General features: G+C 38.9%; 1 protein-coding gene across 8 annotated transcripts in view; it reads right to left on the bottom strand.

The window, feature by feature from the left end:
* DNM3 (dynamin 3) overlaps positions 1–15,624 on the bottom strand; it is a 549,446-nt gene that overhangs the window by 461,956 nt on the left and 71,866 nt on the right. For all 8 annotated transcript variants that reach the window (XM_032291679.1, XM_032291682.1, XM_032291676.1 and 5 more), the window contains exon 2: positions 2,913–2,986. In XM_032291679.1, the coding sequence (XP_032147570.1) occupies positions 2,913–2,986 (74 nt within the window). The remainder of the gene's footprint in view (positions 1–2,912; positions 2,987–15,624) is intronic.

Consider the following 15,624-nt stretch of genomic DNA (forward strand, 5'->3'; position numbering starts at 1 on the left):
AGGTTTTGTGTCCCCATCCAAATCTCATCTGGATTAACTCCCCATAATCTTCACAATCCCCACGTATCGAGGGAGAGCAGGTAGAGGTAACTGAATCATGGGGGGCAACTTCCCCCATGCTGTTCTCACGATAGTGAGTTCTCATGAGAGCTGAGAGTTTTATAAGGGGCTCCTCCCCCTTCGTTTGGCTCTTCTCCTTCCTGCCACGTTATGAAGAAGGTACATTGTTTCCCCTTTGCCTTCCACCGTGACTGTGACTTTCCTGAGGCCTTCCCAGGCATGCTGAACTGTGAGTCGATTAAACCTTTCTTTTATAAATTACCCAGTCTTGGGCAGTTCTTTAGAGCAGTATAAAAACAGACTAATAAAGCTATTATTAAAAAGTCAAAAAACAACAGATGTTGGCAGGGCTGCAGAGAAAAGGGAACACTTATAAACTATTGGTGTGAATGTAAATTAGTTCAACCCCTACCCAACGGAAAAGAAATTATTATATCAAAAATAGGCCTATACTTGTATGTTTACTGCAGCACTACTCACAATAACAAAACCCTAGAATCAATCTAAGCCCACCAACAGTTGACTGGATAAAGAAAATAGGATCAAGAATGAACTGCCATTCACGATTGCTACAAGGAGAATAAAATACCTAGGAATACAACTAATAAAGGATGTAAAGGACCTCTTCAAGGAGAACTACAAACCACTGTTCAAGGAAATAACAAAGGACACAGATGGGAAAACACTCCATGCTCATGGTTAGGAAGAACCAAATTGTGAAAATGGCCATACTGCCCAAAGTAGTTTATAGATTCAACACTATCCGCATCAAGCTACCAAAGACCCTCTTCACAGAACCGGAAAAAAACACCTTAAACTTCATATGGAACCAAATGAGAGCCTGCATAGCCAAGACAATTCTAAGCAAAAAGAACAAAGCTGGAGGCATCACACTACCTGACTTCAAACTATACAATAAGGCTAAAGTAATCAAAACAGCATGGTACTGGTACCAAAACAGAGATATAGAGCAGTGGAACAGAACAGAGGCCTCAGAGGCAATGCCACACATCTACGACCAACCGATCTTTGACAAACCTGACAAAAACAAGCAATGGGGAAAGGATTCCCTGTATAATAAATGGTGTTGGAATAACTGGCTAGCCATGTGCAGAAAGTACAAACTGGACTCCTTTCTGACACCTTACACTAAAATTAACTCCAGATGAATTAAAGACTTAAACATAAGACCTAATACCATAAAAATCCTAGAAGAAAACCTAGGTAAAACCATTCAGGACGGCCGGGCGCGGTGGCTCAAGCCTGTAATCCCAGCACTTTGGGAGGCCGAGGCGGGTGGATCACGAGGTCAAGAGATCGAGACCATCCTGGTCAACACGGTGAAACCCCGTCTCTACTAAAAATACAAAAGCATTAGCTGGGCATGGTGGCGCGTGCCTGTAATCCCAGCTACGCAGGAAGCTGAGGCAGGAGAATTGCCTGAACTCAGGAGGCGGAGGTTGCGGTGAGCCGAGATCGCGCCATTGCACTCCAGCCTGGGTAACGAGAGCGAAACTCCATCCCAAAAAAAAAAAAAAACATTCAGGACATAGGCATAGGCAAGAACTTCATTATTAAAACACCAAAAGCATTGGCAACAAAAGCCAAAATAGACAAATGGGATCTAATTAAACTCCAGAGCTTCTGCGCAGCAAAAGAAACAATCATTAGAGTGAACTGGCAACCAACATAATAGGAAAACATTTTTGCAATATACCCATCTGACAAAGGGCTAATATCCAAAATCTAAAAAAAACAGATTTACAAGAAAAAAACAAACAAACCCATTCAAAAGTGGATGAAGGACATGAACAGACACTTTTTAAAAGAAGACATATATGAGGCCAACAAACACATGAAAAAATGCTCATCATCACCGGTCATTAGAGAAATGTAAGTCAAAACCACATTGAGATACCACCTCATGCCAGTTAGAATGGCGATCATTAAAAAATCTGGAGACAACAGATGCTGGAGAGGATGTGGAGAAATAGGAACACTTTTACACTGTTGGTGGGAGTGTAAATTAGTTCAATCATTGTGGAAGACAGTGTGGCAATTCCTCAAGGACCTAGAAATAGAAATTCCATTTGACCCAGCAATCCTATTACTGGGTATATATCCAAAGCATTATAAATCGTTCTATTATAAAGACACATGTACACATATGTTCATTGCAGCACTGTTTACAATAGCAAATACCTGGAACCAACCCAAATGCCCATTGATGATAGACTGGACAAGGAAAATGTAGACATACACACCACAGAATACTACGCAGCCATAAAAAACAATGAGTTCGTGTCCTTTGTAGGGACATGGATGAACCTGGAAACCATCATTCTCAGCAAACTGACACAAGAACAGAAAAACAAACACTGCATTTTCTGACTCATAGGTGGGTGTTGAACAATGAGAACTGATGGACACAGGGAGGGGAGCATCACACACTGTGGTCTGTTGCTGGGGAATAGGGGAGGAACAGCAGAGGGGTATAGAGATTAGGGAGGGATAACAGGGGGAGAAATGCCAGAAATAGGTGACACGGGGATGGAGGCAGCAAACCACACTGCCATGTATGTACTTATGCAACAATCCTGCATATTTTGCACATGGACCCCAGAACCTAAAGTGCAATAAAATATAAATTATATATATGAAAATATCCCCTTTAATGTAATCAAACAATTTAAAAGAGCAATGAAGAAGGCAGCCTTCTGAAGAGAAATGTGGGCAGCTTCCCACAGTGGGGTGATCATGAAAACATTTCTATTGGTACAACCCAGCACCTATGAAGGCAACAGGTGCCACAGGATGTGCTCATCCATGTGATAAACATCTTAATTCATTACCTGCTTTAGAAGTAACAAGCTGCAGCACAAGAGGTCGTCTTGTTACAATGCCCGACCCTCGGGGGAGAAAGTCCCTAAAAAAGTAAGAAACATAGATTAAGGCATTAAGGAATTCTGATCACCTATACATTTATAAACCAATTTCCACAGTAATTTTCTTAATTCTCAACCTTTCAATGTATCCATTATCCAAAAACAGATAGGCCCATCTTAATAAAAGAAGCATTTTCAAAGTTAAAAAAAAGAAGGGTGAGGACATTATGTTATATAGAAATCCATGTACATTGTCATAACGACATCACTGGACTATATTATTCATTCATCAGGCTGAAATTGATAAAATTTTGCACTTACTTTCTGTGTATTATCAATTATTTTTGATTTTCAGAGAATCAGCATTAAAAAAAATTTGATACTGAAATTAATTCTTAACCTCTTTTTGATGATTAAAAAACCCAGTATTCTCTTTGGCCTCAAGATCAATATTAGCACCATCATATACTGACCATTACTAAAGGCATATTAGATTGCATATTCTAAATATACTGACTTTTTTTTTTCTCCAATAAAAGGGCACAAAAGGCCAGGCATAGTGGTCCACACCTGTAATCCTAGCACTCTGGGAGGCCAAGGCTGGTGAATCACTTGAGCTCAGGAGTTCAAGACCAGACTGAGAAACATAGCAAAACCCAACTCTACAAAAAAATACAAATATTAGCCAGGTGGGTGTGGTGGTGTGGGTCTCTAGTCCCAGCTACTCAGAAGGCTGAGGTGGGAGGATCACTTGAGCCTGGGAAGTGGAGTTGCAGTGAGCCAAGATTGCACCACTGCACTCCAGCCTGTGCAACAGAGCGAGACTATTGTCTTAAAAAAAAAGAACACATAAAACGTGGGATTAAGTAAAAATAAATATTTTGTCTGTAGAAATTAACAGTAGAAAACAAACACTGCAATTTGAGTTTTGTTTGTTCTCACCCCATTTGTTCTTTTTCCTGATAAATGGAGGTTTTGATAAAGAACATATTAAATGGCAGATTAACACACACTTAAGCCAATAAAGCTGCAGCAACGAAAGTACTATATAAACTTACATCTGCAAGGCCACATAAATTATTGCTGATTCTGCAATGTCAAACATTCATAAACATACCTATGTCACAGTTTTTAAACACATTTAGAATGTCTTGCAACTTTTAGAGGAATCATCACAGAATTCCATTCAAAATAAACTTTTTACTTAATGGTAGTGTTTCTCAAAATGTGGTTCCAGGCCCACCAGAAAGTGTTATAACCACAGATACACAGGACCCCTCCTGAAGCTACAGATTCATCATATTCAGGGGAAGGCATGCAGCATTTGTACTCTTAATAAGCTCCCAGAAGTGTCTGATGCTCACCAAGGTTTGAAAACCACTGGCCTCGAGTCAGAATATGTTACTCAACAATTCAGTGGGCAATAATGGCATGTGGCATACTCTGAGTATGCTAGAAAATTTGGCAGAACAGGGCTTCAACACAGATGGGATTTCAATAAACAGCAACTTATAAAATAGGCAAAGGACAGTGAGAATGCTCCAAAACCCAAGCGTTTAGCTGCACTGATAATTTGGAATGGAAAGCCAAAAAGATAGAATCAAGCAAAATTTCTCCTACCACAACTAATTTATTTGGCGAGTGCTAGTATATGTTCTGGCAGAGGAAATAATAATGAACAACCTTAAGTTAATGAATTTTCTCACTGATTCCAAGGGCCAAAGTTCATTTAGAATGTCTGTGTATATGACTACAACAGAAAATAGTGCAATTACAGATTTGTATGTGCTTTGGAAAATGCCATCTGAAGTAAATAGCATCATTCATTCATCAAAAAAATTCATCAAGAAATTAATAGTACTAGGGAGATGCTGTGGGGATGGACTCATGCTGGATAGATGCCAGGAATTTGGACTCTAACAGGAACAAAACATACTCATAAAAACCATTAAAGAACGGAAGATAAACTACACTGGAGTTCAGAAAACAGAAAGACCAATACTGTCCTTATAATGATGTTTCATATACTTTTAATATTCTTCATGTGCTATATTAGAATAACTGCAGTTTAGATGACTTTGACAATCATTTTAAATGTAATCAAAATAAACAAAGCATCTACTTTGTTTTGTTTGTTTTATTTTTAACCAAAAAAGAAAGAGGTTAATTTGAGAATTAAATTGAATTGAGGGAGGGGAAAAAAGCAAAACTCCAGAGTAAAGGCTGGAGGGCATCTGTTTGAGCCATGAGAACCATGAGTGAAATTTTAGGATGTATAAAATGCCAAGGAAAAATGATGAATTGCCTGGATAATACCATTTAACAAGTCCATAAAATATTTTCTTCAAGAAAAAAAGGCAAAGAAGAAAGGACAGAGAGAAGAAAAAAGAAAGGTTTAGTCACTTTATATCTTCAGGCTGAGACCTGTTTCAATTCATGCTTGTGACCATATATTTATATATGTAGATTTGGTAATAATCCCTGTGAACATTGTCAAAGCAAAATAGAAGATATGCAACATTATAAATAGCAAATAATTATACATTGACTAAAAATCCACAGATACATCTAACGTTTTTCTCTAAATTTTTTTATTAAGCAAACAGAACTTTGCATTAAGAGTAATAACTAGATTCCAGTATCCAACCCCCTTCTTATTAACTCACGGTTACTAGTTTCCTTCATAGCTCTCACTAGCCCTACTTCTGACAGATATATTCTCACCAAAAGCCAAAAATTTTGATAACCAAATTTTCCTACTTTGAAGTCTCTCCTGCTTCACCAACATCTCTGAAATATAACAAAGTGCTAAAGAAAAGTTTTCCTCTTCTGAAAAGTGAGCACCTAATCTAGCCTTCCTAAAGATACGTCTCCTTCTGATGGCCTAACAAAATGAAAACCATATGCCCAACACACTCTTGCTGTGTGAGCCAACGAGATGGGTCCTCGAATGAGAAACAAAGAACCTTGCTTTGAATATCAGCTCTGCCAATGAATGGGCAAAATTCTCTCCAGACCCTCCTCTTTTACTACTAAACTGAGATAATCCTAACTATGGCCCAAGTTGTATGGATCAAATGAAATGCAACATATGGTAACAATTTTAAAAGCCTGTGGAAAAATGTTACTATTTTTTTGCTATTAAACAGCCACAGTATGTTTTCACAGATAATGTTGTATTCCCTTACCTTCAAAAACGAAGTCCCTACATATAATATTTTAACATTTTGCTAATGGAATTTGGAAATAGGAGCCACAGACCGCACTTGAACTATCCTCTTGGAGTTGGCTGCCTGCAAGGGTTTGGAAAGACCTTATGCCTGCCTTCAGCAACAGGAAACCAAGGCACTGACACAAACACTATTGCGTAATTCATTAGCCACTGAGCACGATCATGCACTTGAATTGTATCATTTTCTGTGCAATAGGTTTTCTCCTGTAAACATATTTTACGGGAAAACCGTAAGCATGTTTTATGGGAAAACATTTTTTAAATTAATGCTGGAAAAATAATGACTATCCCTTTAGTATTGCTTTGGATTTAAGACTACATATTTTTTAATTTATTTTCTATTAAATCTATATAAAAATAAAATATGTATGTGCCATTTTTCCTGCAAAATGTACCTTCAAAGAGTAACCTGAAGATTCAGTGTTATTAAATTTATTCTGTTATATTGCCCAAATGCCTTATTTGTGGTTGAACTGTATAGGTTTTTAGTCGGGGAGAGTGCTTTCCTCTGGATGCCACATGACAGCTACAAATCAAATGCCTTTCTTCTCTCTCAACCCACCTCAATAAAGCGTTAATCTGCAGTGTTAACAGCTGGTCTTCAGGCATTAAGTCAATGCTCTTTCATGGCTTCCTCACTCCTAGACAAGAAATAGAATACAATTCCCACACTATGGTCTAAGAACCACCTTGATTACATTTCTTATTGGCTCTTCTAGTAACTTAGTTACCAGGAAAAATAGTTATTGTTCCACTAGGAAAAGAATGACCTTTGGAAGCCTGAAATAGGAGAGCATACTAGCTGTAGCAACAAAACTAAAAAAAAAAAAAAAAAAAAAAATTCCCCCCGGCAGCAAATAAAGTAACTACAGAGGTGGTTTCTTCAATACAGATGTAAATGATTGTTAACCAGATAATCTACACAGTAAACAAATGTTTAACATCTACCCTTGACCGAAGATGGGAGGCATAACTCATAGTTTCCTGAAGTTGATTCATGGGGCCGATTTATTAAAAAATAAAACAAGCTTAGCGTTGGAGGAGGACAACATGCAATTAACCCTAATAAGCATAACAGGTACTATGCTTAAGATCCACACAAGGTACAGTGTCAACACACAGCAAAGAATATCTGTCCTATTTGGAGGAGCTGCCAGAAACAATATCTAAGAAGAAATGTTATATTGGGGTTCAGGGGTGCCCTCAGTTCTCCTGAGAGGACGTTTCTCCAGGTTCTTGGTCTATTGCCCTCTCAAGAATGAGAGAGGAGACCACAGTGCAGTGTGCTTGTAAAAGTAAATGCCAGACTCAAAAGTGTTTGCAGAAAGTGATTTATTTAAAGCAGACAGAGAAAAAGGAGGAGAGAGAAGCAGCTAACTCTCACGCTGAGTGAGAGAAAGAAAAGCCACTCTCACACTGAGTGAGAAGGGTTCCCAGAGGGGGAAAACTAGAGAAGGAAAGCTCCTCCCACACTGAGTGAGAGAATCCAGAAAGATGGAATCCAGGAGAGGAGGGCAGCTTCCACACTGAGTGGAAGGGAATAGAGAGAGAAAAACAGGAGAAGAAGAGAGACAGCTTCCACGAGAGAGTGTGTGTGTGGAAGCGGGACCCCAGAGGGTAAATCCAGGAGGGGAAAGAGAGCTCCCACTATGTGGGAATGGATCCAAACATGGAATCCAAAGGAGTGTGGAAGAAAGGGACTTTTAACCTGGGAAGAACCCCCACCTTCTCTAAGACCCTGGACCAATGAAAGGAGTTCCTTTAAACTTCCACTGGGGTGACTGACTCTTAGTTTCTTCCTGTGCCCTTGAAATTTAAACATAAACTGTTAAATTTACCTGAATGGGAGAGGGAGAAAATATGGCACTGGGAAGTTCTTGCCCAAGAAACTACACCCCCTCGTGGACCTGGAAAGAGAACACATTCCCTCAGAAACATGAGGTAGGAGGCAGTACACAGAGAATCAGAATGTTCAAAGACATGAAAGACCAGAGTAGCACAAAACGTTATAGAACTGTAAACATTAAAGAGAGATCAGAATGAGATAGAAGAGTCTAGAGAAGAGAGAAGATTCTAGAGAGGGAAGCCAGAACAGACCTCGGAGGTCTTCACTGATAGTTTGTGTTTGTCTATTTTCTGTGAGAACAGGAAGGCACTATAGAGTTTTAAGTGGTCAGATTTACATTTCAGAATAATCACTGGGGATTATATGGAAAATGTTGAAAAAGAGAAAGATCAAAGACAGGATGATGAGTCACTAATCACTAGCCAGTCTAGGTCAATCAGAAAGAAGATAATAAAAGTCAAGTCCAAGGCAGTAATGGTAGAGATGGACAGATGACAAATGACAGGATTTAATGATGGTTTTGATGTGGAATCTCCTTCTCATGGCCTTCCTTCTGATGAATCTCCTTCTGATGTAGTGATATGGAAGAGTTAGGACAAATGTCACATTTCTGGTTTTGGTAGCTGGTCGAACAATGGTATCATTAACAAGGAAAGGAAATAAAGGAAGATCTGATTATAAGTGATATTTATATAGTGCTTACCATGTGCCAGCACCAATCTGATTGTTTTATATACATTAACTTGTTTGATCTCATAACACCCTTTGAGGTAGGTACTATCGTTATTCTTACTTCACAGATGAGAAGACTGAGGCACAAAAAAGTCAGATAATTTGCACAAGGTCACAAAGCTAGTAAGTGACATATGGGACTCAAATCTAGGGAGTCTAACTCTAGCATTTGTGCTCTTGATACTTTTCTCTATGTTGTAAAAGAAATGGGGGAAGAAGATGAGCAGTCCATATTTGTACACATTGGTCTTTACATGCCTGGGGAATATCCAGATTGAAACAACAAGTAGACACTTAGACTGGACAGTTGGCACTCAGAATAAAAGTCTTGTCTGGAGACAATAATTTGACAGTAAGCAATGGAGGAGGAAGTTGAAGTCAAAGAATAGATGAGTAGGAACAGAGTGGAAACAAGTAATTAATTCGGACTCTCAGAAGTACCAACATTTAATGGGTACCTGAAAGAAGCGGAACTGAGAGAATAGAAAGGGGCCACCAGAGAGGTAAGACAAACACTAGAACTCAAAAGTCACACTAACCTCTTAAACATCTCCACTAGGTGACTAGAACCAAACATCTCTACAACTCAATTCATTACAATCTATCCAAATATTTCTCCTCCTTCATTCCCAATCATAGTCTACATTATCAGCATCCATATACATCACACCAAGCACCTGGGAATCATCCATCCTCCATCTACCGCTATCCTCATGCTCCAAGTTGGTCACCATGTCCTGCTGATTCTACTTTAATATCTCTTAAATTCACTCTCTCTTGTCTATTTTGATTACCACTCCAACTGCCACCAACTCTCATATAAACTGGTACCCTAATCTCACAACTAATTTCCCTGCATCTAATTTGAGCACCCTCCAATCCAACTTTAACAGTGACATAAGTTCCATGACATCATTTCCAGACTTTAGCTCACTGAATGACTCCCCATTATCTTTGGTATGAAATGCAAACCTTAGTATCACTCACAAAATATTTTATTTCTGAAAACTTCCCCAGTGAAATCCTACATCAGAGGCATAGAACTCCTTACAATCAATTTAACCTATTATTTCAACAAATGTGCATTACGTGTCTACTACAAGCTAAAAGAAGCCTTAGACACTGGAGATAGAAGAGTAAACAAAGCAGAAATAAAGCCTTGTCCTCTAGTGTAAGTCTCAAGAAGACATCTGTGTGCATCTGTGCTCTCAGACTAGATGTCCAGCACATCCCGGTCCCCCTAGCCAATTTCCCCTTAATCTTCAACACTCAGCTCCATGTCATCTTCTCTGGGAGTCTTCTTGAGATACCCTCCACTCCCACATGACTCTACTTAAGCTCTCAACACGTTTGTCTGCTCCCTCACCCCTGTGTGCTCCCTTGAGCCTCCTTCAGTGCCTAGGCACTAAATCTTTTACAGTTCCTACATACCCTTTCAAGAAGATTCAGCATTGCTCCTTAACATGGAAGGAAAACAATCCTATATCTAATTCGAAACTGGCAGACAGCTACAAGGCATTATATGAACAAAAAGAATAGGCAGGATGACTCTCAATTGACCAATAATTTGCTGGGGTCATTTAAATTAATATTTTTATTATGAAGATTTAAGATCCAAATGTATCCACCAAATTACAAAATACAGAATATTAGGTGGGCAAATATTATTGACTCTGTCTAAAGACATGGAATGGAATTTGAAGAAAATAAAATTTTTAAAGATCCAAAAACCAATATATTTAAAAATTTTTTTCCTTCAAAACAGAGAAATCTCTTTTAAAACTTAATTTTCAAAGTATTTATTATCATTTTTCAGACAGGCACAGTGGCTCACATCTGTAATCCCAACACTTTGGGAGGCCAAGGAAGGAGGATCACTTGAGCACAGGAGTTCCAGACCAGCCTGGGCAACATAGCGAAACTCCTCTCTCTACAAAAAAACTTTAAAAATTGGCTGGGCGTGGTCTCAGCTACTCAGGAGCCTGAGGCAGGAGGATTGTTCAAGCACAGGAGGTCGAGGCTGCAGTGAGCCATATTCATGCCACTGCACTTTAGCCTGGATGAAAGAGTGAGATCCTGTCTTAAAAAAAAAAAAAATATGTGCACCAAAATAATCCCTATAGGACTACTATCTCACAATATTTCAATGTGCTAATCCAACAAAAAAAGAAACAAAAGAAAAGGGAAACAGAGAAAAGAAAGGAGATAGAGAGACAGACAAATCACACAAATACTGCCACCCCCTGCTCCAAGAAGCACTGAGGTCAAGAATCCAATTCCACACCCTGAACACACTGGTGCTATTAAAATAGCTCTGTACTTTAGTGTCCAAATCCGGAAGCTTTGCCAACCATTACAATGCCATTTTAATCGCTAAAGGAAGTGATTTTACCAAATCTACAGATTTAATTGAAAAATTTCTACTGCAGCTTACTTTTTCCTCTAAAGTATTGGCATATATTAAAAATATTAGTACTTATAGATTTGCAAAGAATCACATTTTGATGCTGTCAGCTACTCTATAATATGAAGTAAATACCATCATAATTTTATTTGAAAAACATATTCACAAATTCAATTGGAGGAAACAAAATGCTTTTACTTATTTTTTATTGACATCTTCAAGAATCCCAATATTTTCCTTTTATTCACAAAATTCAAAATTTCTAAACAATATATTTTCATTCAATCTAAATAATCAATAATTAATGGTTCCCACTAAAACATTTAGAATGCAAAAGTTTCTGAGTCAGAGATCTATAAATTGTGCAAAGAATGCAATTCTCAGTTTAAAATACTAAGTGTTGTCCCCACCAGGAAACATGCTCAAGAACTTAATGCCTTAGTATTTAATCCATTTTTTTTGCTTATTCACTAAGTCAGTTTGTTCAAGAATTTAAAGCACCAGATGAAAAAGTCCTGGTATAAAATAAAGGCACTTAGCTTTCACTTTTTCCAAATCACAGATTATATCTTACCCTGGTTGGCTGCCAGAAAAACGAATGGCAAAAAGCACTAGTAAAAAGATCGTTGGCTGCCTACCTAATACCTATTTTCCCTTTCTTTAGCAGAATCCTATTTGCTGGGAATGACAATGTGCCCAACTTTAATAGACAAATCAATCTGCATTTCCCAGCCTCCTTTGCAAATGGGGCGTCCACATGGCTAACTTCTAGCCAGTAAGATGTAATTAGAGGTTCTGAGTGACATCAGCATAGTTCCTATCAAAGGATCTGATTTAGTTAATATGTACCTTTTACCCTTCCTCTTCTTTTGTCTCCCTGCAACAACCATCTTAATAACACAAGGCAATCTTGCAGATGGAAGCTATGTGCTAAGAATGGCAGATCAGAAAAGGACAAAGAGCCTAGGATAGTGATGACATTATAGGTCACTGGAACCAGCCTTGTACTACCTAGGAAGGAGACAAAGAAAAAGAGAGAAAGACAGACAGACAACGCTTTAAGCCAGTGTTTTCCAACCTTCTTTTCTTTATGGTTCCCCTAATAAAACTTATCTGCTTTTTCCCCCCATAAAATTTTCCCCTATTAAGTTTAATATCATCTATATTAAACTATATTATATATATCTATCAATATATAGATATACTATATATTGGCATATGTGCTCTACGTACATCTGTGCTTTAAACATAAAAAGAGTAAGATTCTTTTTGTCCCCCAAGAACCAATTTTGCCCCCTTAGGGAAAATATCACCCAAATTGAGAATATGTATTATAGATCAACAAAAAATAAAACTCAGAATGCTAAACATTCAGTCCTGTTAGCCACCTCTTCCTGCAGAGTTTCTAAAATAAATGTATGTGGAAAAGACAAACTGAGCTGGTTTAGCTTCAAACTTCAATGCATTCCTTTTCCAACCCTAGAAACATAGGCTGGACCACATGGAATCTTTATGTGGCCGAGGTAAGAGGTAGCCCTAAAGCCTGGTACCAAAGAGGCTGAAAGGCCTCCCTTGCCCCTCTCCATGAAGCTCATACATGAATCTCAGACTTAACTTTGACACTGCAGTGACTGAGAAAGGTCCACCTGTAGAAGACAAACCAGCCAGTGAGAAGAAGCAACAGCAAGAGAACACTTACGTGATGACAAGGGCAGTTCTTGTCTGGGCAGCCCACTTCAACCCCTCCCCTACTAAGGTTTCAGATAAAGCAATGGGACCCAATTACTGTCCTTGGTCCTGAATATACATTACCAGCTCCTTGGCAGGAGGCTGGAAAAGGAGCATGGATAGGGTAGAAGTGAGCTTCCCCAGCCAATAGTGTACCCTTTAGTTTTCATTATTTTAAGATGTTAGAGGTCAGGCATGAGCCTAGCACTTTGGGAGGCCAAGGCAGGTGGGTCACATGAGGTCAGGAGTTCGAGACCAGCTTGGCCAACATGGCAAAACCCCGTCTCTATTAAAAACACAAAAATTAGCCAGGCATAGTGGCACACACCTGTAATCCCAGCTACTCAGGAGGCTGAGGCAGGAGAATCACTTGAACCCAGGAGGCAGAGGTTGCAGTGAGCCGAGTTTGCGCCACTGCAATCCAGTTTGGGTGACAGAGCGAGACTTCATCTCAAAACACACACACACACACACACGTGCATACACACACACACACACACACACACACATACGCGTGCGTGCAAAGATGTTGGGGGGAGAAATGAGGTATTTAATTGGAAGCCAAAAAAAGTGTAGGTTGGTTTCTCCACTAAAACAGAACAGAGCACCACGGTCACATCTTGTTTATTTAAAATGAATGGAATCAGATTTTCCAATTAACCAGGAAAGATTTAAGTGGCTTCTTGGATCCAGCTTCTCTCTAACTCTCTAGAAGCTGCATCCATGTTTCCCCCATACAAATTTTTTATTCCCCGAACAGCTGGCTCCCAAGTGATTTCACACTAATTTCATACTTCTATGTTGACTCTGAAACACAGAAGCTTTTGTGTAATGCCTCTTTCTTTACCCAACTCACTCTTAAAGACAGATGTTGTCACAGCCTCCTGTGGGAAACATTTCCTGATATGCCAACATATTTAGATGTCCCTCCTGTTTATTCCAAAAGTACCAGGAGCCCAAGTCACATCCTCTCCTATGTAAGCTCTCTTAGGACAGGACCATCTTGCTCATTTCTGTAAGGCACAGCCTTACAGGCACATAATAAGTAGTCAAATATATTAGCTGCTATTATCATTATCATCATCATTACTATCATTATCATTTTTAGTATTGGAAAGTTATTCTGGAACTCATTTATTAATTATTTACCTAAATTTGTTTCTAAAGCTAATATATCCCTGTATCAACAAGTAGTAATTATCTCTTGCTAGCCACAGATAAGCATGTAGCTTTAGGGTAGGCTATATTCAATTTGTCACATTGTTCAGTAGCTCCCCCTTACCTGCAGGGGACATGTCCCAAGACCCCTAGTGGGTACCTGAAACCTGATAGTACCTGACTCTACAATACTAACAAGCAGATAGTGGATACCATCTGGATATGCTAGACAAAGAGATCATTTACATCCCAGGTGGGACAAAGCAGAATGGTGAGAGATTTAACTAACTACTCAGAATAACACGCAATTTAAAATATAAATTATGTGTTTCTGGAATTTTCCATTTAGTCTTTTCAGACCGCAATTGACCATGGGTAACTGAAACAGCAGACTGTAAAACTTCAGATAAGGGAAGACTACTGTATCTAGATTTTAGGGTGTTATGAAAAGGAAAATAATATCAACATAAACACTTATAATTTTAACCTTTTCATCTGCTTCTTGGGAAGTCATCAGCTACCTAAAGACTTCATTCTCTAAGTGCTCTCACTATTCTGTCTTTGAGAAAAGGTTAATGCAAAACAAGGAATGAATGCTTAAATCAACAAAAGAGTCAACACACATTCCAACTGCAGTGTGCTCAATTCAAATACAGAATAAAATGAACCCCCTGACATCCAGAGTATTCCACAAGCATGTGGCAAGTGTTATTTCTAGCCACTTAAAAGTACCAGTGAAAAGAGCTCAAATAGTTAGAAAAGAAAAGATCTCCGTTCCCATGAGGAAGGGCATTTATTAGCACTTAATGGCCCTCTTTCATTGCCTTTCCACTGACGCATCTCTAACTGTTCCAATTATAATTTCAAGTAACAAAACCAATACTGGTAGAAGTCTATGGCTGAGTGTTTGCATTTTGAAAAGAGATCTTTGACAGCACAAACCACATGTAAAAATATATGACAACATGGGATCTGGGCAGGCAATATCCTAGTCAAAAAAGAAGAGGTGGTAGGGAAAGAGCACTAGTCAAGAAACCAGCTTGGGTTTTGGCTGTAACCTCATCACATCATTTAATCTACAAGTTTCTGCATCTTTAAAATATGAAGACTAAAGAGTGTCTTCTGACAGTTCTTCTAATTCTTCATAGAATCTGATTCCGCCTCTGACTTTCTTTTTTTTAAGATAGAGTCTCGCTCTGTGGCCCAGCCTAGAGTGCAGTGGCACAATCTTGGCTCACTGCAACCTCTGCCTCCCTGGTTCAAGCAAGTCTCCCACCTCAACCTCCCAAGTAGCTGGGATTACAGGAGTGTACCACCACACCCAGCTGATTTTTGTATTTTTAGTAAAGACAAGGTTTCACTATGTTGGCCATTCTGGTCTTGAATTCCTGACCTCAGGTGATCCACCCACTTCAGCCTCCCAAAGTGCTGAGATTACATGCATGAGCCACAATGTTCAGCCACTGCCTCTGACTTTATAAATAATCATAAAGATTTCTGTTTTCACTTTCATAACTGGGACTGTTAGTATCCAGTTTAAGTTCAGTGACGGCAAGTCATTTATTTTTTTCCCACTACT

Source organism: Sapajus apella, unplaced genomic scaffold, assembly GCF_009761245.1.
Source record: "Sapajus apella isolate SASKATOON/1434 unplaced genomic scaffold, GSC_monkey_1.0 scaffold25, whole genome shotgun sequence".
In the NCBI taxonomy this organism is placed as follows: Eukaryota; Metazoa; Chordata; class Mammalia; order Primates; family Cebidae; genus Sapajus; species Sapajus apella.